The sequence below is a fragment of the Chiloscyllium plagiosum genome, chromosome 7, assembly GCF_004010195.1.
Source record: "Chiloscyllium plagiosum isolate BGI_BamShark_2017 chromosome 7, ASM401019v2, whole genome shotgun sequence".
NCBI lineage: Eukaryota > Metazoa > Chordata > Chondrichthyes > Orectolobiformes > Hemiscylliidae > Chiloscyllium > Chiloscyllium plagiosum.
The window spans coordinates 2,062,448-2,089,736 of NC_057716.1; the positions used below are offsets into that span (position 1 = coordinate 2,062,448).

General features: G+C 39.5%; 1 protein-coding gene across 4 annotated transcripts in view; it reads right to left on the reverse strand.

The window, feature by feature from the left end:
• Positions 1–257: 257 nt before the first annotated feature.
• LOC122551256 (signal transducer and activator of transcription 4-like) overlaps positions 258–27,289 on the reverse strand; it is a 143,341-nt gene continuing 116,309 nt past the window's right edge. For all 4 annotated transcript variants that reach the window (XM_043692874.1, XM_043692873.1, XM_043692875.1 and 1 more), the window contains 9 exons: positions 26,135–26,218; positions 23,946–24,044; positions 20,637–20,772; positions 14,233–14,285; positions 10,704–10,795; positions 7,921–8,060; positions 6,288–6,479; positions 5,385–5,451; positions 258–5,304 (listed from right to left, as the gene is read on the reverse strand). In XM_043692874.1, the coding sequence (XP_043548809.1) occupies positions 5,172–5,304; positions 5,385–5,451; positions 6,288–6,479; positions 7,921–8,060; positions 10,704–10,795; positions 14,233–14,285; positions 20,637–20,772; positions 23,946–24,044; positions 26,135–26,218 (996 nt within the window). In that variant the 3' untranslated portion in view covers positions 258–5,171. The remainder of the gene's footprint in view (positions 5,305–5,384; positions 5,452–6,287; positions 6,480–7,920; positions 8,061–10,703; positions 10,796–14,232; positions 14,286–20,636; positions 20,773–23,945; positions 24,045–26,134; positions 26,219–27,289) is intronic.

Genomic DNA, 27,289 nt, shown 5'->3' on the forward strand with positions numbered 1-27,289 from the left:
CATTGTTAACAGCTAACCCGAGAATGCAACTTTAAAAAAAATGTTTTGTGATTTACACATGAAAGAAGTGAAACTATCACTGTATTCTAACAGATGAAAGGCTTAACAGACAATCAAATTTCCAATGTATAATTTCAGTTACATCACACTGTAAATTTTTGCTATAAATTCTGTGTTACAATCGAGCCCTCCACTATCACCTGATGAAGGAGCGTCGCTCCGAAAGCTATTGTGCTTCCAATTAAACCTGTTGGACTATAACCTGGTGTTGTGTGATTTTTAACTTTGTACACCCCAGTCCAACACTGGCATCTCCAAATCATGGGTATAATGATATTCTCCTTGAACACCGTTTTCATCAGTCAAAGACCAGTCAATCACTACCAGCCACAAATAGTGCTTCACAGTAAACAAGTGAAAGGGCAATGGTAAAGGACAGCTTCTCAGGACATGTAAGTAGCCTAGGTCACTCTTCACTAGAAACAGAAATATACTGCCACTTTACACCATCACTGTCTGAGTGACTGCCATTTTAACTATAGCTACAAGAATGATCCTACATTTTCCCTAATGCCCAGTGTAGTACACCACCCCATGGTCATTGTATGACTTGAGAGTATCACATGGTGGAAAGTCTTCAAACATTCGAAAATGCTATCTTTTATTGAACAGGGAAAGTGAAGAAGTGACAATCAAAAAAGCTGCATTTGCTCAGAGAACAAACAGGCACCTGCCTTTTGATTAACAATAAATTTACAGAGAATGAAATAGAGACTTCACCCAGATCACTTGTATTGGAACTGGGTGTGAAGTAAGTCCTGCCTGGTTTGTTTCATCCAATGCTGCATTGCTTTCTCAGGCTGAAGGTGATGTTTTTCTGCTCAATTTCATCATCTTTCTCATTGGAAAACTGCTGCCGCTCTCCCAGCTCTTCAGCATCGCGTCCCCTCTTTGTCTGCTCCAGATGTGCAGAGCACACCACGCAACACTCTTTTAGCAATGGACTGTAAGATTCAAGACAGGTTTAGACATCAGAAACTCATCATCAGGAGGCCCATTATTTGCTGCACGATAGCCCAGGGGAAAGAATGGACTGTGCTGTATCTACTGGGCAGTGCGGGGTTTCTGGACTATGAGGTTGGAAGTATCTTCGTTCAGCCTCACTCAGAGAGTTGCATAACTGAGTCATTAGCCATGATTGTAGAGAGTAGCCCTTATTTTCCAATAACCATTCTTTCAAGGCATCCTTCTCTTAAAACGTAGTAGGAACATGAGAGTTCTCAAGGATACAGGTATTATGGAGGTTCAGGATATCTGGCATAAATGGCTTATACATTGATGGAATGGAATCCTATTCTGCTGAAGAAGTCAGCCACATTTTGATGTGATGCTCTCAACACAACGTAGACAAGGTACACAATGGAGAAGGCAGTGATGTTGAAAATACCTATTGCTCAGGGTGCAGTGCTGATTCCCATCACGGAGAAACAAGATGAGGTGGTGTCACATTTTTAACAGCCTTGATATATTTGTGGGTTAAGAATTGAGAAATCATACACAGCTCCCCAGTGGATCCTGAGAAGCAGCAGTTAGATAAAAAGTTAGCATAGCTGTCACTTTGATAGCCACTGGGATGGGATGGCCACCTTCAGGTTACAAATCCCACTCTAGCAGATGACACAGTTCAGTATCAGAGTCCTGGAACATCCTCAGCCTGCTGCTACAAGGTACCTCACTTGTCTGAAGGAAATGGCATTGGGAATGATACAACTCTGAGTCTCCCGTGCGTTCTTCGCATCCTGAGGGTCCTTCACCTTCAACCTTTTCATGTGGAGGCTATTCAACAGCCTCTGGAGGTTGCCTGTGTCTCCTAGGTTTGGCACATGTGGTCCTCAATTTCTCTGCAACTTTGGTGTACTTGGCGAATGGGACAATGCCACCTGCTGTGGCTGGATCCATTGGTCATAGATCCAAGATGGAATGTCAGAAACAGGACAAATCTATTTTTTTACACAAAGCAAGTCCTTAGTTATGTGAACAGTCAGCATTCACAGAACAAAATGATGGTTTAGCGTCGTTTTCAGTATCATAAGAAATGGAGGACTCTGACAAGGAGGGCTGTGGAAAGCCTTTACACAAATCTTTGACATAGTAACGTTATTCTGATGTGTGCAGCACAAGCCATGCCATGTCATGCAAATACGGTAGGAGATTGTAAGTGCTGAAGAATTACTGCAACGGTGTCCACCCCACCCCCATCACCCAAGAAAGGCAGCCTTGCATTTCAAAGTACGTTGATCAATATTTACAGTTCAACATGAGAGGAAATCAGCTCTGTGCCCTCATGCAGCCAGTAAGATCTTGGATTGGCTTTGTGAATTGTGATCTGCAGCTGCCACTTTACCTGGGATTGCTTCTGCTTTGCAGAAATGATCAAGATCATTTTGTAAAGACAAAGGACATGGTCAGGATTACTTTTGACCAGGTTTTGCATCACACGCTCACATACATTGCACAAATTCTCATGTGGAATACTACAATACAGATGTGTTCTGTCTCTACTCTGAAAGTACCTGATTAACTGCCACTTGAATAGCCTCACAAATTTCCCAAGAACAGCTTGTGTGCTCAGACAAGAAAAACTACTTACTCTGCCAACTCTAGGTAGCGTGGCATCTATTTTATATTTGCTTTGCACATTTACGATTTGGGTGAGGATGACGAGTAACATCGACAGTGCTTTGATGAGTGACTCACAGTCTGATCCTGTCCTAACTTTCCTGTCCCTTTCTTCCTTGCACTTGTTGTTTGAGCACTATCGGGTTTGAGCATCCAAATCTTCCAACCAACTTCTTTTTTTAAGTCTTCATCTTCCAATTTTAACCCTTGAACCTAGGCTTGCATCTAGAATAGAACATAGAATAGCACATCACCGTACAGACCCTTCCACCCTTGATATTGTGCCAATCTTTATCCTACTATGCCAACCATTGTTATGTACTGTTCCCCCACCATTCCCATTGAAGCCAGGGTGATGGTGACTGCTGATGAGCTCCTCTTTCAGTAAGCCATGCTCTCCACTGTACCATTGTTTTCTATCTGGAGTCGTACCTCTATCCCAGCATTCTGCCTTGAATCCTCACCATTGAGTTTCTGAACACAGCAGTAGCCCCTGATACTGCCACCCTTGACTTTCAGTGAACGGACCTTGAAGACTGTCTGTAACCCACTCCTCTCCCTCACTGACTTGGAAGGACAGCCCTGACTGACGACTGACCAGATTCTTGACCAATATCTTGACCAATAAACATACCAGAATATACCCTGATAGGTTATTCTGGAACCAGACGACTGACTGTGACCCTACTAACAGTCTGTAATAATATGGATCCTCTGACTACCTCACCAGATGAACTGACCAGTTTCAAGCCCTTAGCCTAAAATTGGATGCTGTCCTTGACTGACTGTAGCAGGATTCCCTGACTGATAACAATTCCCCTTAGACTTTGAGAAATGGTCATTTATTTGATGCATTTGGTGTGTGTTTGGTCAGTAAGCTGCAGACACATGCTGTAGGTGTGATACTGCTATAGCACAATGCCATACAGCAACATGTCCACCCCCTTCACTGAGCATTGTTGGCAATCATGACAACGTGCTGGCTTTGCATATACACATAAAGGCAAGGCAAGACCCAAGTACAGTGCACCTTTGAGCTAAGAATGAGAGGGTAAAGTGCGAAAGGACAAGGCAAGGCAGAAATGCTGCAAGCATCCAAGTAGACATGAGGTGAGGATGTGCTAAGAAAGCAAACTAAGTGCTTGGAAATGCTCTGATGCACAATAGTGGGAGCTTTTCCCTGTAAATAAAGCAGCCTGGCAGCTGCATTATTGTGAAAGATGTTGGTGCACTCCAAAGTGCAGCAATCAAGTAGAGAACTGTGTTCTAAGAGAGTTGGAGATGTGTCATAAGGGAATGGTGGTGCTGGTATGTGTCTGATACCAGCATCTGTGGGCAGGATGTGCTGGACAATGCTTTCTGCTTGTGCAACACACTCAGATATGCTGGGGACTGTTGACCAACTTAGAGACTGGAGTAGTAAGCGGTGAACTAGAGCCGCTAGCTACCTGCTTTGAGTTTTATATTGGAAACTCTTGCCATCTAGTTCACTCCCATCACATGGGAGAATAGGAACTTTTGCATAAATAAGAGAAGATTAGGTAATGATGAGATATAAATACATACAAATAGGCCTCTGACCATGGAAATCTTGGCTTAAAAATCTGACTTTTTTCTCCTGATATTAAGAACCTCATTTTCCATTCTTGCTGTGTTTTCTCAACTGACCTGCCAGTGCCCATGTTGTTTAGCGGTTCAGAGAATTCCACCCAGGACTTTTTATGTTATTGTATATGACCATGCAAGTATATTACATGTACAATGCAAGAAATATAGCACTAATGTAAATATCATTGTTGCATTATTCATTAAACTTCCACCCTGTTGTCAATACAAAGTGTTTCAGATGGGCAGTATGAAAGTGTCAATATAACTTGTGAATTAGCTCAATCACTTGATCTCAGTTTGTACTAAAATCAGAAATCATGACATCTCAATCAATCAACAGGTAGGCTCGTGTCTCAAAAACTTTGCAATGTGTGTAGTATAGTCTACGACCACAAGTTAAAATTACTGAAGTAACCTGTTTGTGCTCTTTCAAACTTTACAAATTTTATCTGGAATGTTTTTAATATTTGAAAGAGGCAACTCCTATTTGTACTTTCACAATATTAAACATTTGTCTCCCGTATTGTGATACACTGACCAAGTATTCAAATGTTTACATACACAATCCTTTTCACACTGAGGTCCGACCATCTACATTGAACTGCGGTGAGCAGTGTAACTTTGGTTTGACAGATCTTCATTGCATGATACAATGTCTGAAATTCAAATCTGTATCATAGCAATTAATTAGAGATGAAGTATTATATCGATGTCATTTGTAAGCTTGTGCATATACATTTGCATTGTTTTGTGTTTTACAATTGCATTGTTATAAAAGAGCTTGTTGCACCCTCTTAAAATGAAATATTATTGGACATCTAACTATAATTTAGATAGTTTATTGTCTGAGTTATTGTGAAAAGAACTATGGAGGTCAATTCTAGTTAAATCATTGCTTCAAAACATACAGCAGTCTCTATTTCTGCTGGACTCAGCTGCTGTTTCAGTTCAGCATACACTCCTGGTGACATGGGAAGTAGGTCTGATGAAGAAACTGGAGCCGTTGAAGCATTTGGACTGAAAAAAATAGAACAAATTGATAGTTAACACAAAACACAACAATTTTCAGAGAAAGTTCGTTGGTTGTTGATACTTACAATTCAGAGAATGGGATAAACCTTGAGGAAATATAGCCTTTCTTCTCTGTCTCTGTTGGTTCAGATACTATTTAAAAGAAGTAATTATAAATGTAAGCACTTGATATATTTCAATGATTTGTTACCTATTGAGACCAACTTCCTTATACTGCAATATAAAATCTCTAGAATAAAACAGAACTGTGGATGCTGGAGATGTGAAACAAATTGCTGGATTGTAGAAAATATGCCTGTCCCCTTGTCTGCCTTTCATATCTTTCTCTCTTTGTCTCGGTCTCCAACTCTCCACTCACCTCTCCACACCACAGACCCTCCACCACCCCCATCTTCAGCATGGCTGATATGTAACGCAACTCCACATACATGCCATTGTCTTATATCCCTTAATTTTAATTAAAAGAAACTTAATTTTAAAATTAACAAACAACCTAGCATCCATTGATGTTTGTGGAAGAGAGTTCCAAACTTATACCACCTTTTGAAAGAAGACGTGTTTCCTAATCTCACTCTAAAAATTATGGCTCTAGCTATAGAATCCCAAACAGTGGAAACAGTTTCCCCAATTTACCATGTAGTTTCCATTAATATCTTGAAAACTTAAATCAAATCACTTCATATCCTTCTACGTTTAAGGGAATATACAACAGTTAGCGTGATAATTTAATCCACATAATTTAATGCTTGGGAATCAAGATATCATTCCAGCAAATCTATATTGTGTTCCCTCCAAAGGTAATATATCCTTTGTGAGGTGTGGCGTCTAGATCTTCTCATACTTTGCCAGCTGAGTTTAACCAGAGCTTTCTCTACATTTTCTAACATCAATCTGCTAGATGTGATTTCATGACAAATTAATACATCATTTGCGTTATTAATATACCACCACAGACTGCCAATACTGACCTTCTTTTGGTTTATTATTGTAATGCTTTCCAAAAGCTTTGTCCTTCGGAATATCGGGATATAGAAATTGTAGCGGGTTCTCTGGAATATTCTCAGCCACCATTACTTTGTAATCACGGATGATGTCAGGCAAAGGAACCGCTAATAACTGACTCTTGGAGTAAGGTTCTACTGAATGAAATTTCATTTCCCCTAAAACAACAAGTTGAAGATTATGTTTAGATCCTTATGAATTTAAAAAGTGAATTTAACATTCAAGTATTGGATAACATTTTGACTACAAACTTTCAATCCTATCCTATCAAATTCAGGTATTGAAATTATTCTTTGTAGAATATAATGGAATCTAGCTGGAAATAATTTACTTTGTTGGTCATGAAATCATGCATCTTTTCTATCAAATGGCATAACTTATTTAGCTCCCATCTATACTGAACAATAATATTCATAATTAGCCACATCCTAAAAATTTGTTGATTAGTTATGCCAACATTAGCATAAAGAAACATGACAACAAATTCAGAGCCTGGAGAACCTCAACTAAACAAGGGAAGAAAGTTCAAAAGACCAGTGACAATAGTGGTAGCAATATATTAGAGCCAAGATAGGTTGTGAAGTAGGAAGTAATTGAAAGCTGGGGGCTAAAACCCGATCACTTATTGTACCTAAGGGTGCATTTATCCAAGTGTGGAAATGTTCTGATTTCAAGTCTTGGACAGATTGATTTTATAGAGCACAGGGATGGTCAAGTAAATAAATTGCATGGAATTAAATGAAACACAAGCTTTTTAAGATGCTGATTGGGATCAAAAGATAGATGAGGAAGGTCAGAGGTAGTAGTAACTGGTTTTATGTCCAAAAGACTTTTTATAAAAATTGAGCACCATTTTCTATCTTGCTACATTGATATTTTTTGTTGCAGGCTTTTGAGCAATGATATGCTTGGAGAATATCCAGCTGTTTATAATTTACAAACCCACTTATCTTGGATTTCCTTTTGAAAACTGACCAAAAAGCAGATGAAATCACGGCTGAATTGAGCTTTTAATCCATGCTCTGAAGTCAAAACTCCATAACAGTAACTGGTCACCTGACTGTGTGTGGTGAAGTATCTGTGGTACTTGTGAAGTGGAAAAACAGCAAGGTTCTTCAGTCAGTCAGGCTGAAAAATCTTTGCTAAGGTACACAAGAGTAACCTAACTGCTCAAAATGGATTGGTTGAGACCAACAGAATTGGAAGAACTCAATTTCTGATCACACAGAACTTGGGATGTACTTGCAACTGAAACTAATGATGCTAAAGCAGTGAATATTTAATTCGAACCACATATACAAAAGATATATAACATTGTGAAGAAAGTTTAGGTGATAGAGAATCTGCAAAGTACCAAGACTAAATGTCAGTAGATAAGATTTTGACTTCTGAATTAGGATTTGTCCAACTATGCAATAAATGGTTCTATTTGTTTACTCTCCATCTTTTTATTGTAAACAGAACTGTAAATAGCTGGGAGATTTTCCAGCTGTTTATAGTTTACAAATCTATTTATCTTGGAGTATGCTTATTCCAAATTGTTTTATGTTTATGCCTCTGTCCCAAGCAACAGAAAAAGAGAGTCCATTACTATCTCACCATTCTCAGATCGATCGACCCAGGTAAATGTAATAGCACCGTCTCTGCTGCTCTCACTGAACCTCAATAAAAATGTGCCAGAAGGTTTATCTTTCAGTAAAGCACGTTCATTTTCCTTACTCACAAATCCCACAATGTACCTAAAAAGACACAAGTCAACATTTTTTAAACAACTTTCCATAGTAGAATTTTGCTGTGCAAAGGTTAGTCCTCCTTTTCATATATCCTCATCCGAAGATGCATAGTCTAGTTGCAGTATGGTATATGACTGCTGGGAGGCCAATGGTAAGTAATTTGCCCATTTATTACTCTTCATCTATAAATCACATACACATCCAAACAAAAGCTTATGGGCACTCACTAAGAACAAAAATCCTTGTTGGCATCTGTCAAACATAACTGTAGGTGTTGAGGCCATAACTAGCACCCCACTGTGGCTAAGATTGGGATCAATGGAAATTTCTACATGGCAGGGTACTGGTGCTGCCTTGGACACCAGGGCCTGGACAATGCATTGTTTTAAATTGATATGAACCCAGTGCTGTGTATGATGAATATGTCCAAATGAGGTATGTGTTAGGACCCAGACTCATTTACTTATTGCCAGCATGCCCCTGCGGCAGTCAATACCCCAGAGGGCTGAAAAATTGGCTGGCTCTAGTGGACAATCAATTGGCAGTCAGGAACTGGGTTAACTGTCATCTGCAGACTTACAGCAGCTCACGCCTGCTCGTCCTTATTAAAAGAAGCAAAAAAGTTGAAATTTCCCTTTCCAATGGCAAGTTTCAATGACCCCTTTAGAACTTCAGGTTTGATTGCTAGGCAACTGTTGAATATGCGTGCCACGGCCATATGCAATAAAACACAGCAAAAAGGCCTGAAGCAGGTGTTAGGTCCCATTTTGCATAGAGATTGTTGTTTTAGAGCAACTAACTCACTTAGGCCATGGAACAAGGGCCCATTCAGTAACTGGACCCTGCAGAAACCTCAGCTAAAGGCCAAGAGACTGGATGGTACTAATGACTCAGTCTGTTCTCTGGATGTAAAGACATGTAAAGTATACATCTGAAGGACATCATCAACTGTACAGGTACCAAAGATTTCTATGAATAAAGTATATTTTTGAAATAAAAAGAAATTAGGCAATGGAACCTAGGTTGGAAACTTTTTTTCTCTGCTAGTTGAAATGACATAATGTGAGACAGATCTTATTACCTTGATTTAAAGCTAACTGCTCCAACAGTGTTTAAGCTGACAATTCAGATCTTTTTTAAAAAGAGATGAAGATGGCTGATACATGCCTTACATATTCAAAAGTCTTTTATGACACTCATTAACAAATCATAGTCTTAGTATCAGAGAGAATAACCTTTAACATTTTTCCTACTACTGACATTTCAATGTTTCTCTAAGTACAACTTTGTGTAGTTTTACAAGCAATACATGTTTCACAGTTCCACATAAACTCTTTGAAGGCATAGCTAAAGTAGTAGATGAAATTAATAGATGAGGTTCCTCATTGGGTTTGTCACATTGATTTTCAGAAGACTTTGATATATTTGTGACTGAGAATATATGGCAAAGATATTCCAAAGGCCAGAGGTTTGTCAGATACGCAGTCCAGTGTTGTATGTTGAGATACTGCAGAATCTTTGATGCAGTGACTCTGTGGGAATTATTTGGGAATTTGGATTTTCTGGACTTTTAGCCATGAGTCCAGAAATCTTCAAAAGAGCCCAGTAAATTTGGAGAATTCAGAAGCTTCTGACTCACTTAAGCTTAGAAGTTACACAGGAAAAAAATAGCGGATGAAAAAGTACTCCAACTCCTGGGTCACTCTTAAATTGAACCCCTGACCAACCACTGAAAACCCCAACCGCACCCTCCCTGAACTCCATACACCAAAACCCCTCCCCTGCACCCCTAACAATCACCCATCAATCAGACCTACACTTTGACCTAACCAAATTCTGCCATTTTAATCAGAAAGCTGTTTAGTACTCCAGAGATCTGGAAAAATGTATGGGCTGGTTTAGGTATTGAAATTATCCTGGATGGAATCAATTCATAGTTTGCATGACTCATGCAGTATTCATGCTTTTTTTTTGCTTTTTATTTCAGATTTCTAGCATCCTCACTAGTTTGCTTTTGTATAAAACTCTCTGGCCACATTTAGAATGTGTAATTTTAGACTCTATCTTAAATGGTTATTGATGTATTGGCAAAGAGAATTGAGAGTGTACAGAAGATAAGTGTTCAATGTTAAAAGGCATGGGCATGCAATCTGATTATTAATGTATTAGAGAACTACAGAAAATGATGGTTCAATGAGCTGAATGAATAACTGGTTAACAATCAGAGAAAAGGTTAATATAGAACAGACGTAATCAGATATACTAATTCAATAATTTGAAAATTATAGATACCATAGAATGTAATTTCTTCAAATGTAACAGTTGAAGGTTAAATAATGTAGAATTGATGTTCACATATTGAAGTGCTGAGATTGAAACTGGATTTTAATGTGCGGGTCTCTGGCGCTGCGAGGCAGCAGTGCTAACCACTGGGCCACCGTGCCGCCCATAGTTGAAGGTTAAATAATGTAGAATTGATGTTCACATATTGAAGTGCTGAGATTGAAACTGGATTTTAATGTGTTAAATTAAATCTTATTTGCTACAATGCAGGTTGTCCCATAAATTAAATCAAACGACTGCTTCGCTACTAAGTATACTGGTAACTTCCACAGTAATCAATAATATCCGTTGTTGGCTTTTAATTACCCGTCTATCCATAAAGCCAATAGGTGTTTCTTGATGAGTTCCAGGATTCCATCTAACCACAACCAGAAACTGAACCTGTTAGGAAGATTCTCCTGTAAAGGAAACAAAAAAAAGTTATCAGAATTTGTATAAATAGTATTCAGTGATTCTGCAAATTCTTGAAGTTTTAGCTGCTTAGAATCAAGGCTGAAACATTGCTTCCTGTATTATCAAAATATTTGAGTATGTGTACATATAAGATTAGGGATGCAACTTATGCACAAATACAAACAGAAATGTCATTCACTGATTATTGATTATGACAATTCATAGCAATTGAATATCTTTAACAGAAGGAATTGATTAGCGCAGTGGGCTGGATGGCTTGTTTGTGATGCAGAATGAAACCAACAGTGGGGGTTCAATTCCTACACTAGTTAAAGTTACCATGAAGGTGCCACATTCTCAAATATGCTCCTTGCTTGAGGCATGGTGACTTTCAGGTTAAACTCATCATCAGTTTTCTCTCTCTCTCTCTCTCTCTCTCTAATGACAGAACAGACCTATGACCCTCTGGGACAATGGTGACTTTATTTTAGGTGGTTGTTTTTGACTGGTCGGCCAAGGGGTATTTTTCTGTGCCGTAGATCTCCATTGAATGTGCTTATTTTTTTCAAGTTATCTTTAACAGAGAAAAATACCTCACAGTGTTTCATAGAGGTGTAAAGAGCGAAAAACATGCAGTCAAATAAAGCAGCTATTAAAATGAGTCAGTCAAAGTAATATTCTTGAGATCTTGGAAGAAGAGAGGGGGGTAGGTATGGGATAATTTAGGAATTCAAAGTACTGGATCTAGAAGGCTCAAGTTATAGCTACAAACAGTGGTGTGATCGAAAGTGGGGATATAAAAGAAGCTGGAGTCAGAAAAACAGAGTTGGTGGTACAGGGCCAGAGAAGATCACAGATTTTTAAATTCATTCATGGGATGTGAATGTCACTGTCTGGCTAGCATTTATTGCCCAGCCCTTGCTGCCCTTGAGAAGATGGTGGTGAACTGCTTTCTTGAACCGTTGTAGTCCACATACTGTATGTGACCTGACTCATGCCTTACAGATGGTGGGCCAACTTTGGCGAGGCAGGAGGTGAGTTCCACACTACAGTATTTCTAGCCTCTTTACCTGTGCTTGCTACACAGATTGAGAAGCTGTTAATGAACCTACTGCTCCAAAGTATGGGAATGACATTTATGAAATTGGTCACAACCCCATTGATTGAATTTTCTCAGGTATTTTGAAGGCTTTCTGGGCAAAAGTGCAACACCTTTTATATAATTGTTGAGAACTCAGCTGGAGGTTGTTCACCTCAGCATATGATTAGATTAGATTCCCTACAGTGTGGAAACAGGCCCTTCGGCCCAACAAGTCCACACCAACCCTTCAAACAGTAACCCACCCAGACCCATTTCCCTCTGAGTAATGCACCTAACACTATGGGCAATTTAGAATGGCCAATTCACCTGACCTGCACATTTTTGGACTGTGGGAGGAAACTGGAGCACCCGGAGGAAATCCACGCAGACATGGAGAGAATGTGCAAACTCCAAACAGTTGCCCAACGTGGGAATTGAACCCGGGTCCCTGGCACTGTGGGGCAGCAGTACTAACCACTGAGCCACGATACCACCCACGTGGTAATTTGTATGCAATATTCCAAAGGTGGCCTAACCAATGTCTACTATAGCCGCAACATGACCTCCCAACTCCTGTACTCAATATACTGACCAATAAAGGAAAGCACACAAAACGGCATCTTCACTATCCTATCTACCTGTGACTTCACTTTCAAGATGCTATGAGCCTGCACTTCAGGGTCTCTTTGTTCAGCAACAATCCTCAGGACCTTACTATTAAGTGTATAACTCCTTCTAATTTTGCTTTCCCAAAATGCAGCACCTTGCATTTATCTAAATTAAACTCCATCTGCCACTTCTCAGCCCATCGGCCCATCTGATCAAGATCCCATTGTAATCTTTGGTAACCCTCTTCGCTGTCCACTACATCTCCAATTTTGGTGTCATCTGCAAACTTACTTACTCTATCTCTTATGTTCATATCCAAATCATTTATATAAATGATGAAAAGTAGTGGACCCAGCACCGATCCTTGTGACACTCCACTAGTCACAGGCCTCCAGTCTGAGAAACAACCCTCCACTACCGCCCTCTGTCTTCTACCTTTGAGCTAGTTCTGTATCCAAATGGCTAATTCTTCCTGTATTCCATGAGATCTAACCTTGCTATTCAGTCTCCCATGAAGAACCAAACAAGACTTTACATGGGTCCTTGTAGGAATGGTCTAATTGCAAGATGATTCTTGAGTTTGCAAGCAAAACAAAAATAAGACAATAAAAGGGGGGGATAAAGTAAATGAATGTAAATTTATCCTTTTATTGCTTCTTTGCTCAGCCAATTTTGGAGTTTGGGTTTTTAATTTTATTATTCAGTGGAATTTTGGGTATGATCTTGAATCAAAAGTGACACAAGATATGCAAAATAACCAACTTGATGTTTTTTAACTGAAAATTTCAGAATCAATCTGGTCACCATTATTTACACTTAGTGAAATTCATTTTTAGTCTGACCATATTGATTACTCAAATCAATTGAGTGGGCCAATTATTTAATGTTATACATTTAGAAATTGCTGCGAGACGCATGAAAGAAAACATTTTGTTGGATATAGTTTGAAACAAACAAATATGGAAACTGTTGTGTACTGAAACATTTTACCAGGAAATTTAAAAAGGATTTCACAATTGTTTCACTTTCTGGATCAGTAAAATTAGATAACTGCCTCACATCAGTCATGATTCATATGGTTCTGAAGAGAAATGGGAAGGATTGATCTATTTGAAGAAAGCAGAATACAAAGTGATTCATAGGAGTGGATGAATCAGACAACAGCTCATTTGAAAATATAGGATGTTAGTTTTTTGGGGCATTGATGTAATGAACAATGAACATGTGTAGATACTTTAGTTCTTGTTTTTAAAGAAGCGAAACAGTGTAGACATTTGTTAATCGTTAGTTGTGCAGCATTGATCATGAAGGATAACTTACTCAGTTGGATACCAATGTAAAGACTGTAATGGGTGTTAGTTATGCACATCACATAGTGCCGACATAACATGAGGTTCACTGTGGTTTGGAGAGATGTTTAGCAATACTGTGAATAACATTAACTTCAAACTGAAGATGGCTGATAAACTATGTGTCATGTAAAAAGAAAGTAATTTGTATAATAATTTCTTTGTCTGACAGTATCTTGCTCTCTTGAATAGAAAGGAGTGTGAAAAATATCAAGTTGTATGTTTTGTTGAAAGGAAAAGTATACTCAACAATGAAAGTTAAACTGTACAATTCTGGGTGCAGGTATTATTGGGATTTTTATATTCTTAAAAACTAGCTTGGCATGTGGTATATGCAAACAAAGGCATCAATTAGTCCTTTAAGAACATTATGCCAATACAGATTAAAACAAAAGCTACTTGCCTTACAGAACTTATTCCATGAAACGTGACAATCGTTGTAACTCAGCTGTGGTCCTAAAAACGAGGAACAAAATATCAAATGAGTATATAAAATAAGTTGAATATAATTGCCTGAAGTTTGGAATTACCCATTCTTGTGTTGATTATTTAAGTCTATATTAAACTGCTACTTACATTATATTTAAAATTTATTTGCTGTGAGCCATTGTGCCAAACAAGTTTCCTGTGTACTTTATGAAGCAAAATCATAGATTAATTAATGGAACTCTCTTCCTGCTATAAGTACACAGCAGAATCCCACTCCTTTATAATTCTTCATCCAAAAAAAAGCTCATTTGTTCCTTGGTTATCAAGGATTGTACAGTTCACTAAGGGAGGGTATTAAAGTGTCAAAATTATCCACATTCTGCAGAAAGTTTGTAATTTAAAGTTCTGTCATTTTCTTTCCACTCTCTTTTGAGGCAAAGAGCCATAGATAAATTGCATGCTTTTAGCTTTCTGATTTTTAAACGAATGGTACAATCGTTGACATTTTTCTATGAATTTTTCCAACTATAACTAGTGAAGTTCCACAGGGATCAGTGCTGGGCCTCAACTATTTACCATATATGTTAATGACTTGGATGAAAGGATAGATAGCATTGTAGCCTAATATGCTGATCATACAAAGATATGTAGGAAAGTAAATTGTGAGGAGAATGCAAAGAGTTTGCTAAGGGAATTAGAATAGGTTATGTGAGTGGACAAATGCTTGGTAGATGGTGCGATAAGGAGGAAAAATAGGAAGTTGTTCACTTAGACAAGAAGCATAAAAAAAGCAGGATGTTATTTGAAATGGGAGACTGCAAAATTCTGAGGAACAAAGAATTTGGGCATCCTTGTACATACAGCAGATAAATATTCAGGCAAATTCAATATTAGACTTAATTATCAAGAGGCTTAGTTTAAATGTATTGAAGTCTGCTACAACTGTTGGCATTGGTGAGACTGCAACCAATGCACTGTATATAGTTTGATCTCCTTACCTAGGAAAAATATACTCTGCAATGACAACAGTACAGAGAAGGTTTATTAAGCTGATTCCTGGGAAATAAGCATTGTCATATGAAGCAACATTGAACAGGGTTGGGCCAGATACACACTGGAACTTAATAGGATGTGAGATGGTCTTATTGGAATGTGTTCAGGGAGTTTGGTCTAGTAAATCCTGAAAGGATGTTTCCACTCGCGGGAGAGTTTCAAACCAGGGACATTTCATCAAGTTGGGGGATAGTGAGCTGGGACCCACCTCCACCGTTATTAAGTCAATAGTGGGCATGCTCATAGATGGGATTTCTGCTTTGTCACCGGTTGAGACTCTTAAAATGAAAATTAATATCCATTGGAATTAATTAAATAGCAGGTGGAACAAGCAGATCCTGGCAAGTTGTTTCTAGGTGTCCATGGGATGGGGTTGGGGAAGGTGGGGTGTTGACCTGTCCCATGTTATACTCAGTGCTGAATCAAAGTACTGATTCTCCACCAATTCACCTTAGTTACTGATCCCTTTCCCTACATCATGGTGATCATGCTGCAACACTAGCATCACTGATCTGAGTGTGTGGTACAGTGATGATCAAAGACTTCAGGTGTTGTGCTGGGCAGCAGCAACTTCTTCCCTAGTTCCACTGCCACTCTGTTTATTCGGGACTTTTATTAATTCAGGGGATGTAGATGTCTCTGGCTCAGCCAACATTTATCGCCATCCTAATTGTTCTTGAGAAGGTGATGGTGAGCTGCCTTCTTAAACCGTGGCAGTCTTTGGGTATAGGGACATCCAAAGTGCTGTTAGGAAGGGAATTCCAGTAACTTGGCCTAGCAACAGTGAGTGAACAGCAACACAGTTCCAAGTCAAGATGGTGTGCCACTTGGAAGAGAAGTTTCAGGGATTGCTCTTCCCATGCATCTACTGCCTTAACCCTCTAGGTGGTACAGGTCATTGGTTTGCAAGTTGCTGTCAGAGGAGCCTCCATATGTAATTGCAATGCAACTTGCAGATGGTACACACTGCTGCCACTATGTTTAGGTGGTGAAGGGACTGATGGATAGGTTGCTATGTGATTGATACGTTGCATTCCTGTTCTGCACCTTGTAGGTGTTGTACAGTCTTTGTAGAATCAGAAGGTGAGTTATATACTGCATTCTATATCCTATTCTATATGTCATCTTCAGCACCAGTATAGAGCTGACAGGTTACATGTTTAAAGGTACAAAGCGCATGATGTTTAACATAATTAACAAATGTTTGCACTTTAAAGGCATGGCTAATGATTATGACATTACATTTGGTCAATAAGCTCCTTGGATGCTGCCTGAACTGCTGTGCTCTTCCAGCACCACTAATCCAGAATCTGGTTTCCAGCATCTGCAGTCAATTGTTTTTACCTATTTGGTCAATAAATGAGGTTCCATTACGTGGTACATGACTCACTGTTTCGTGTACATAATTTAGTCACTGAAAATAAACAGAACAGAGGATCAGTCGGCTTCCATAACAGGTGACCAGTAGTTTTATGGAAAATTGAAAAAAAAACTTTTCCTTACATGGCAACAGGAAACTCCCTTAGCTATCATAATGTTATGTACTTGGGTCCTTAACAGTTAATGATTAAACTGGTCATTGTTTGGACCTTATAAGCTCTTTATTAATGCACCAACATGTTCCATGTGTATGCAGCTGTTTTGGTTAAGTTAATTCATTTTCCTTTATTTCGACAATGTAAATGAAAGTTATGTACTTATGTCACCATAGCCTTACCAGATCTCTCATGAGTCGCACTCTCATGAGTCAACTGAGCTAAACTGACCCCCAAAGATGAAAGAAACATGTTTTATTGAAAGACATTTTCAACAACATACCACAATACACAGTTCCATTTGCAGAATCTTGGCAGCCAGTGAGCAACATGGTAGAGCAGACCTTCATTGGTCAATCATTTATCATAGAATTCCCACAGTGTGGAAACAGGGCATTTAGCCCAGTAAGTCCACACCAACCCTCCGAAAAATATCTCACCCAGACCCATTCCCAAACCCTATTACTTTACATTTCCTCACCTTTATGCACCTCACCACTCATGAATTTTTTATTTTCGCTTCCAAGTCTACAAATTACTCAATTTTAACTCTTGGCACAATCCTTACAATAGGATTATTGATTATCATGAGTTACCTGAAAAAAGCTCAAACATACACACAAGAGAACGCGGAGTGTCTAGGCCTTTCAAAACATTAGTTTGAATGGTCATTTATAGATGATTTTCCACTGCACTAAAAATAAATTATTTTTTGTGAACAGTGACAGAAGAATTAACTGACTTGTCAAGTTTACTACTGAAAGATAGTTTTTGTTGGCAGCAATTCTAAAGCAAATTCACTCTTGCAGTGTGGTAAAACCCCACAGAAGAACTGAAAAATAGCCAATGAAAACAGCATTACTTTTACAAATGTTTTTGGATTAATTAGCGTAAAGAATATTTCATTATCTGTTACAGTGAACATTTTAACACAAAGTGAACTTTGCTGGGGTACTAAATTGAAAAGGTGTGGTAAATTTAAATGACTGAAAATGTAAGTTTTGCAATAAGACTTTCTACTCAATTTACAAACAACCAAATGCTAATATTTCATGGAAGAGGTGACACAGTCCTAACCTGCCATTAGAACAGCCATGATAGTGACATGGGTTTGAATCTTACCCCAGCAGATGGTGAAACATGAATTCAATAAAATCAAAAACTGGAATTAAAAAGCTATTCCAGTGGTGAACATGTAACCATTATTGGTTGATTTAAAAACCTATCTGGCCCTCTAATATCCTTTAAAGAAGGAAATCTGCTCTGACCTGTGTGTGACTCCAGACTCACAGCAATGTTGTAGAATCTTTATTGCCCTCTGGAATGGCCTAATAAGCCATTCAATTGCATCAAAACTACTTGATGGATCACCTGACATTGACCTAGGACCCAAAACTAAAATGGCAAACACAACCCTGTCAATCTTGCAAAACCTTCTGGAACCTTATTCCAAATTTGGGAGATTGACCCACAGTCTAATGAAGCAACAGTCTGGCAATGATTGAAAGGTATAAATATGTGTATGACTGTGTCCCACACATCATCATCACTGTCCCTGGGCAAGTCCTGTCACAGGACAGACCCATCAGAGTGATGGCATGATGGTATGGAGACAGGTAAGTGTTACCTTGGGTGTCCTCAACATTGATGTCTCATGGCATCAGGCAAAACACAAACATGGAAACCTATTGCTGATTATCACCTACTGCTCCAGGCATGGTGATAAGTGGCATGTATTATTTTCCTTAAAATGATTGTCTCCAGTGTGAAAGAGTATAAACATTGACCTCTGACATTCAATGGCATTACCATTGCTGAATCTCCCATTATCAACATCCTGAGCATTAGCGTTGACCAGAATCTGAACTTGACTAGCTGAATATATACTATGGCTCCAAGAGAAAGTCAGAGGCTAGGTATCCTACAGTGAATACATCACCACCTGACACTCCAAAGCCTGTCCACCATCTAAAAGGCACAAGTTGGGAATGTGATGGAAAACTCCCTCCTTGCCTGGATAATTGTATCACCACCAACACTGGAGAAGCTTGACACCACCCAAGACAAAGGAGGGTGCCTGACTAGCACCACATTTGGAAACATTCACTTGTCCTACCATCAATGCTCAGTGTAGCAGCAGTGTTAATATTTACAAGATGCAATGCAGAAATTCACCAAGGCTCCTTAGACAGTACCTTCCAAATTCCCTTCTACTTCCATCTAGAAGAACAAGGGCAGTAAATACATGGAGCATGTGGAAACCTGCAAGTTCCCCTCCAAGCCACTCACCACTCTGATTCGGAAACACATTGTTGTTCTTTCAGGTGCGCTGGGTCAGGTCCTGGAATTCCCACTGTAAAGGCATTGTGGTTGTACCCACATCAAATAATTGCAGCAGTTTAAGAAAGCAGCTCACTGCTACATTCTCAAGGGTTGCTTTTCGCACTGGAGATGAGTGACCATTGGTGTGCCACAAGGGTTGATGCTGGGTAAACTGTTTTTTGTCATTTATACAAATGATTTGGATGTGAACATAGGACGTATGGTTGGCAAGTTTGCACATGACACCAAACTTAGTGGTGTAGTGGACGCGAAGGTGTACAATGGGTCCTTGATCAGAAGGGCTGATGATCCGGAATGGCAGATGGAGTTTAATTTAGATAAATGTGAGGTGCTGTAATCCAAAGGCAAATCAGGACAAGACTTACACACTTAATGATAAGGTCCTGGGGAGTGCTGCTGAACAAAGAGGCCAAGAAGTGCAAGTTCATAGTTCCTTAAAGTGGAGTCACAGGTAGACAGGTTAGTGACGAAGGCGTTTGGTATGCTTGCCCTTATTGGTCAGTGCATTGAGTATAGGAATTCGTGTTGCGGCTGGACAGTAATCTTCTGTCTCTCTCCTATGGTTCCTCCTGCCTTTCCATTTTCAACCTTTTGACAGTCTAATACTCATCTTAAGGCGTAGTACACTGAGGAGAGCAGCAGGTGGTGCTTGTTCACCAACCTATCAATCATGCTGAACATTAAACATAAGCCTTATAATTATATGCTTGGATTACATTACTTGCTGAATTGGAGTAGATAAAAGTATGAAGTACGAAAAATTTTAGACTGATCTTAACAAAGAAACAGAAGATTTGAGTTAAGTAATAAATACTTGTAATGAAATCTTGTATGTGACCTCATGAATAACTGAATGTGTGTTCTATGAGAAATTGGAGGCAATTTTAATCTGACACGGGGAGGGTTTGCCTGCTCAAAGAGGTTGCAGTGTTAGGAAGGTGAATTAGGGGGAATGAAACGTGCCCAGAACCCTTTCTGTAGATTGAAGGCTTCCTTACATCTTGGGAATTTTAGCCATGCTCTGGTCAGAGCATACACACGTCAGACCAAAACTAGCAACTGGAATCCTAAGTGTGTCGTGGGATTAAACCAAAGTTTTAAATGGTCCTGTTGCCTGGCTTTGGGTTATTCTGGTGATCCATGATAGGAAAACATTGCCATGGTGACAACAAAGCATTAAGCTATTGCCCACAATTTTCAAGGGAGGCCTGAAACTTCAATCTTGAAACTTTATTGCTGGAACAGCACAGCAGGTCAGGCAGCATCCAGGGAACAGGAGATTCGACGTTTCGGGCACAGGCCCTTCCTCAGGAATGATCTGCAGACCTCACTTTCTCCCTGAAACTTCAATCTGTTGGTTTCTCTTTTTTAATTCTATTTGTGAAAGTACTTGTGCATTGAGATGTATCAACCAAATCCAGCTAATTACTGATCTCCTTGTACCTACCCAGCAACTTCTCTGCCAACATGTTGAGCTGGTCAGAACTCAGACCTCGTCCCACATAGGAAGAGAACTGCCAACTCAGCACCTCTGACAACTGACTCCAAGTGGCAGTAGGAGGACTGGTGAACAAGGCCAAATTCTGCAAAATGCAAGAGACACAACAAATTCAGCAACTTACCTTTCAATATATTCAGGCAAAGACATAATATGCTGGAAATACCCAGCAACTCTAACAGCAAAGAGTAAACACAAGCTGACATTTCTTGTGTGACCTTTATCAAAATGAATAGAGCTGCTGTTAGATGTTACACCTAAAACATCTGACTTTTGTTTTAACAGATACTAGCAGGGTAATCCCAGCAATAACAGTTTTCTCATACAGTTAACCGGTTATCAAACACCCTGAAGCCACTTGTAAAAATGCATGCACTTTTATTGCTATAAACATTATGCTCATATGCCAATGTATTTTATGCAGTCTAAGCAACTAATCAAAGAATAGTTGTTAATACTCTCAGAAAGATGAAAAGCATCTAGAAAATTCGCGATATTACAAAACTGCAGGAATTTTGAGGAAACTGACAAAGTTGATATAGACAACTTATTCACCACCATGAAGGATTCAATGACAATCCCAAACTCGGAAGTTGAATAAGAAGGGAAGTCAATGATATATCTGCTAATTCTTTTCTGAAGCAGACAGGTGATTTAAGTGCACAGACCTTTAAAATTCCTTTGAGTGTCCGCGCATTTGCATCAACTTAAAGGGGGAAATTCCTGCGCAGCCTGCTGAAGCTGCTGCACAACAGCTTCAAGACAGAATGTCAGATTAACTTCCCATGAAAACATTTACAGAATTGTGGAACACATTACAAGGGAGCCCCAATGTTACAGATAGTATAAACTAGGTTAGGAGGTTAACAGGAACATGAGAACAGGAGTAGATCTTTCAGCTGATTAAGCTTGGTCTACTATTCAGTCCAAAGCATAGAAAGGATATTCCAGAGGTTGGAGCCCATGCAGCTGCTGAAGGTGGAGTAGTTAAAAAGGGATGACCGAGAGGTCAAAATTGGTTGAGCTTAGATACCTTACACAATTATTAGGCATGAGAAGATTACAAAAGAAAGGGAGGAGTCACCCCATGGAGGGATGTATCAATCAAAATTAGAATTTTAAAATCAAAATGTTATAGTTTAGTAGCCAGGGTGGGTTAGTGAAACTGACGAGACAGATCATTTGTTCTGAAATGCTGTGACGAACAAAGGGGCAAATACTGGAGAATTTGAAAGTTGGTTGTGAATTGTAGAATAGTTTTTTGGTTCCAGAGGCAGATACAGGAGAGAGTGTTGGAGAGTAAAAAGGGATGAGAGTGGTGAGGGATAAAAAGAAGCAATCAGAGATAGCCCTGTTGATAACTGATCTGATGGGAGAAGCAAAACCAGTTGAGATGACAAGTTCAAAAGGGAGGTAGTGAATATGGGTTGGCGAATTTACAGGAAATGTGAGATTTAGGATGGATAACAGGGCAATGAGCTTAGAGGAGAGACAGCATGATGTGCTTTCATGAATGTTGAAATCACCAAGCACGAGAAGGCATTTCCTGTAGAGGCCAAGGGAGGAAAACTGCAAATTGCAAATTTGCAAACTGCAAATACGGCAAATTGACTATTATCTTAATTACTGGGAGGATGCAATCATATGGGGTTTTCAAGAAGAATTCAGATGTAGTTCTTCGGACTAAAAGGGATCAAAGAGCATGGGGTGAAGATACAATATTGAGTTGGATGATCAGCCACAATCATACTGAATGGCGGAATAGGCTTGAAGGGCCGAGTGGTCTACTTTAGTCCTATATTCTGTTTCTAGAAGGGATTTATGCAAATGCTGCCAGGAATGGGTTTGTTTGCTTTAGAACAGAGGAGGGCAAGGGGGAAAGATTCAAAGTAGTCAATGAAACGACTGGATGGGAATTAAATAGTAATTCTTTCCACCTGGGGTGGTGGTCATTTGGAACATGCTGCTTAAATGAATGGTAGAGGCAGAAACCCTCATTATATTTAAAGCAGAAACCCACACTGGAAGGTAAGATAGAATACATGAAGCTTTTTTTGCATATCTCTCTCTTACACTCACACACATGCGTACACACACACACTCAACTGGCTTTGTTTAGTTCTTAAACTTAATGTTTCTTTTTGCTTGCATGATGTGAGAGATTAGAGGAATCAGAAAGGATTTGCAGAATCGAAGAATATTGAAAAGAGCAGCCATAGTACTTGGAGGAATTGAAAAGCAGTTACAGAGGACTGGTAGGTATAAGAGATGGTGTCACCATGTCGCAACATGGGGCAGTGGTCAGGGAGTATCATGGAGCCTCAGGTTCCAAAAGCACTGTGAGTAAAGGTACAATATCAATGGAGGCTAAGAACATGAACATGGCAGCATTTGGGGTGTTGCTGCAAGCACAAGCCAGGGATTGTTAGATGTAGAAATAGTGGGTAGTTGTTTGGAGGCTGTCACTGAAAAAAAATGAAGTGCTGATGGTACCCTGATGGGATGGGGCATGATTGCTTGGTATTTGTGAGGATAAATGTCATCTGCCTCAGGGGAATGTATGAATTCTAGAACAAGGAAATTGAAGACCTTGGACACTGGTTAAAGATTTTCAAGCAATGAGGTACTATGCATGGGTAGCAAATGCTGGCCTTACTAGCAATGTCCATCTCCTTAGAATCAATTGGAAAATAAAGCTTATTTAAAATGTGAAAAGCGTTTCTTATAGAATTATCTATATCTCTGTCAGAGAAATGGTTTTCAACTAATCTGCTCTGTCATTGCTTCCCTGTATTTCCACATTCTCTAATTAAGAGTTTCTTTTCAACTCTCTCTCACAAACGTTTCTTACTTGGCTTTGGCAATTTTTCATTCAGCCTTTAACAAATGCAAATTCCTACATTAAAAGTTGTTCTGGTAAATAATTTAACAATTTGAGACAGAGTGCTAGAGCTGTTGGAGCTTCTCTGCAAACTAACGCTGGGAGATGCAAAAGTAATCTGTTGCAGTGTCACAATCAATAAAATGTGGAGCTGGAAGAGCACAGCAGTTCAGGTAGTATTGGGGAAGCAGTGCCACTCCTGGCAGAAGGATGTAATTACAGCAATGATAAGGTCACATCGGCAGGATACACTATAATGCAGACAAATTCGCGTATAATGGAAAACTTGAAAAAATGTATAAAGAGGTATGATGTTAATGGTGTGCACACTGTTTTAATTTCTATGCTGACAAAAACAAGATGATTGATGAATTTACCTTGAGGTCATTCATTAACATGTTGTACCATATAACTGAAGCCCAGCCACTAGGCAGTTGACTTACATTGGAGATCACCACGACAGGCAATGAACTGGTCTGTCATTTAAATATAAAGACAAGGACAACTGTTAACTTCAACATAATACACATCAATCCTCTAAGAAAAGTACAAAAGATGGAACTAATGACCTCCCAAAGTGAATTCTGATGATGGGGAGCAGTTTGATAGCAGAAGGGTCCAGCATCCAGCCTTGCCCACTACTCCCAGTATATGATGGGAAGGCAATTAATGCCCATTTAAAGGGCTTCATCCAACCTCTGCTGGACATTCAGTGAGTGATGGTTGGAGAATTCAACACTCTCAGAGACCAACAAGCATTTGATTTGCCTCTGACCTTGCAGGAGGTGGGTAAAGGCCCTTGTTGGAAAATACTGGGTGTCTGGTCAAGGGACATATAATCAGGAAAGTCCATTGACAACCCACAGCCATTGGCCCCCTGTTCTCTCCATCCACCCTCTGGCTATCCGATCCCCATGACCCCATGTCACCTACCTTTCTCTATAATGATCCTGGTAGAGGCCCAAGGTTTTATTTTAGGAAGAAGCCACTGCTTCCAGGTGCATTGGCTGGAATAGGGAGCAGCCAGCCTCTGATCAGCTGGTAGCTTTTAGCAGTGAGATGTACACCTGACCTGGACAGGTGTAAAAATTAAATATGCCCTGTGGAGAGGAAATCCCAGCAGGAGGATTCCTACTCCAATTAGGAACTCAATCAGGCATACCAAAAAAATGCGTCAACCTGGTGAATTTACAACACAGGACTGCAGATATGCCAAGCAGCATAAGAAGCATGTGATAGATAATGTTAAGCAAATACATAACCAATGGGTCAGATCTAAGCTCTGCAGTGCTGCCATTTCCAGTTGTGAATGGTAGTGGACAATTAAACAACTCACTGAGGAGGAGGCTCCACAAATATTTCCATCATTAATGATGGGGAAGCTCAGCACATCACAATAATAGATATAGCTGAAACATTTGCAATAATCTTCAGCAGTAATTCTGAGAAGATAGTCAATCTCCATTTCCTCTGGAAGTCAGCAGCATCACAGATGCCAGTCTTTGGCCAATTCAATTTACTCTATATGATTTTAAGAAATAGATGAAGACACTGACACTGCAAAGGATATGTGCCCCAATAAAACAGCTTGGCTCGGAGCACAGCCAGTTTTGTAGCACAGGTTCTCAGTACTATGTCAGTATAGTGCTGCTAACCAAGCTGTTTTAGTACAGCTACAACACTGAGATTTATAGGAAATGTGGAACATTGTCAGGCAAATCCCATACACAAAACGAACCTAGCACTTTCACTTTACTCCGGATCATCAGTGAAGTGATGGAAGGGGTCAACAACAATGCTATCAAATTGCCACTTGCTCAACACTGAGCTGCTCACTGAGAGACAGTTTTCATTCTGCCAGTATGGAAGCTCCTGACCTCATGATAGCTTTCCAAACATGGACAAGAGTACTAAATTAGAGTTGAGGTGAGGGAGACAATCGTTCACATCAAAACATCAAGGAATCTAGTCAAACGGGACTCATTGGAAGTCAGGGGTAAAAGGGGTGAAGTGAGAGTGACTTTGTTGATATCAAGGAATCTAGCAAAACAAGAGTCAATGAAAGTCAGGGGTAAAGCCATCTGCTGGTTGGAGTCATTCCTGGCATAAAAAAAGAAGGTTGTTGTTGTTGGAGTTTTGTCATCTCAGCTCCAGGACATCTGCATGGAGTTCCTCAGGGCAATGTTGTAAGACCAACCCACTTAAACTGCTTCACCAATGACATTTCTTACATCAAGAGAGCCATTGGGATGTTTGCTGATGATTGCACAATATTTAGCATCATTCATGACTAATGTTCAGTTTGGGCTAATAAAAGTTAAGTAACATTAATGCCATACAAGTACCAGGTAATAACTATCACCCCTTGACATTTAATAGCATTACCATGATTGAATCTCTCATTATCAACACCTGGTTACCATTGACCAGAAACTGAACTAGACTAGCCAAATAAAAATTATGGTACAAGAGCAGGTCAGGGGTTAGGAATCCTGCGGTAAGTAACCTTAGTAGGCTGATGTGATGTTACTGATGTAATCTCCTATAAGTGCATGAGTCAACTCACCTCTAAATCTATGACCAAATCTTGATGACAAAACTGTGTTTCAAAATTGATTGAATGAAGTTCCTCTGTCACAATCAGAGGACCCTGCAAAATTGGGAAAAATAACAACAATTAGAAAAGTGACAAATGAAAAGGAAGACTCAGCAAAAAGAACAAGTGACTGTATAAAAATCATGTTGATGGGAATTTAGCAAAAGGTTCAAGAAGGGATGATTACTTAATAAGTAATCAATTGAGATGTACGTATTAGAGAGGTGTGATGTTTAATACAGCTTAACTTTAATATAAGTTTGTGACTAGAATTATTTTTATCAATATATACATAATGAATTTGAATCAAGCTGATACGATACTTAGAAAGAAAATGCTGACAATATTGTACAATATCAGTAAAATCCATGAACTTGTACTTGAAACTAAGCATAGATGTTGACAGCAGAGAACTTGGCAACTCAGCTATGTTTGTGCTAGTTCCTCACTACAGCAATCCAAAACCAAACTCACTGTACTCCATCTGCCTCAAAACCCTGAATATTCCTCTGCTTTGAATATCGAAGTAATTTCCCTTGAAAAAGGTGTAATGTCCTTTGCTTTCATTATGCTCTGACAAAGTAACAGATTGGGGGTTCATCATCTGGAATTTTACCAGACTGGGGGCTCAGGTCCCAGATTTGAGCAGGTAGGAGTTCGACTGTGAGATCTGGCTGGTTCATGTATGGGAACTGAATGGATTTGGACAGATTCAAATAGACGAGAGGGTTAGTGTCCTAGATCTATAAAAAAAAACTTTGGTGAGAAAATATGTTTAATTTTGATTACTTGTAGTTGGTTACATTAAAAGTGAGAGAAATGGCACTTTCCTTTACTAAATGCTTTCTAGGGATGGAAGCAATGAAATGCTACTGGAATTGGCAGATTGGCTGGAGTTGGGGTTAAAAAGGTAAAAACAATGACTGCAGATGCTGGAAACCAGATTCTGGATCAGTGGTGCTGGAAGAGCACAGCAATTCAGGCAACATCCGACGAGCAGCAAAATCGATGGAAGGCTCCTTTAGGGCCTTGGATAGAGGTGAGGGAGGAGGTGTGGGCACAGGTTTTACAGTTCCTGCGGTGGCAGGGGAAAGTGCCAGGATGGGAGGGTGGGTCGTAGGGGGG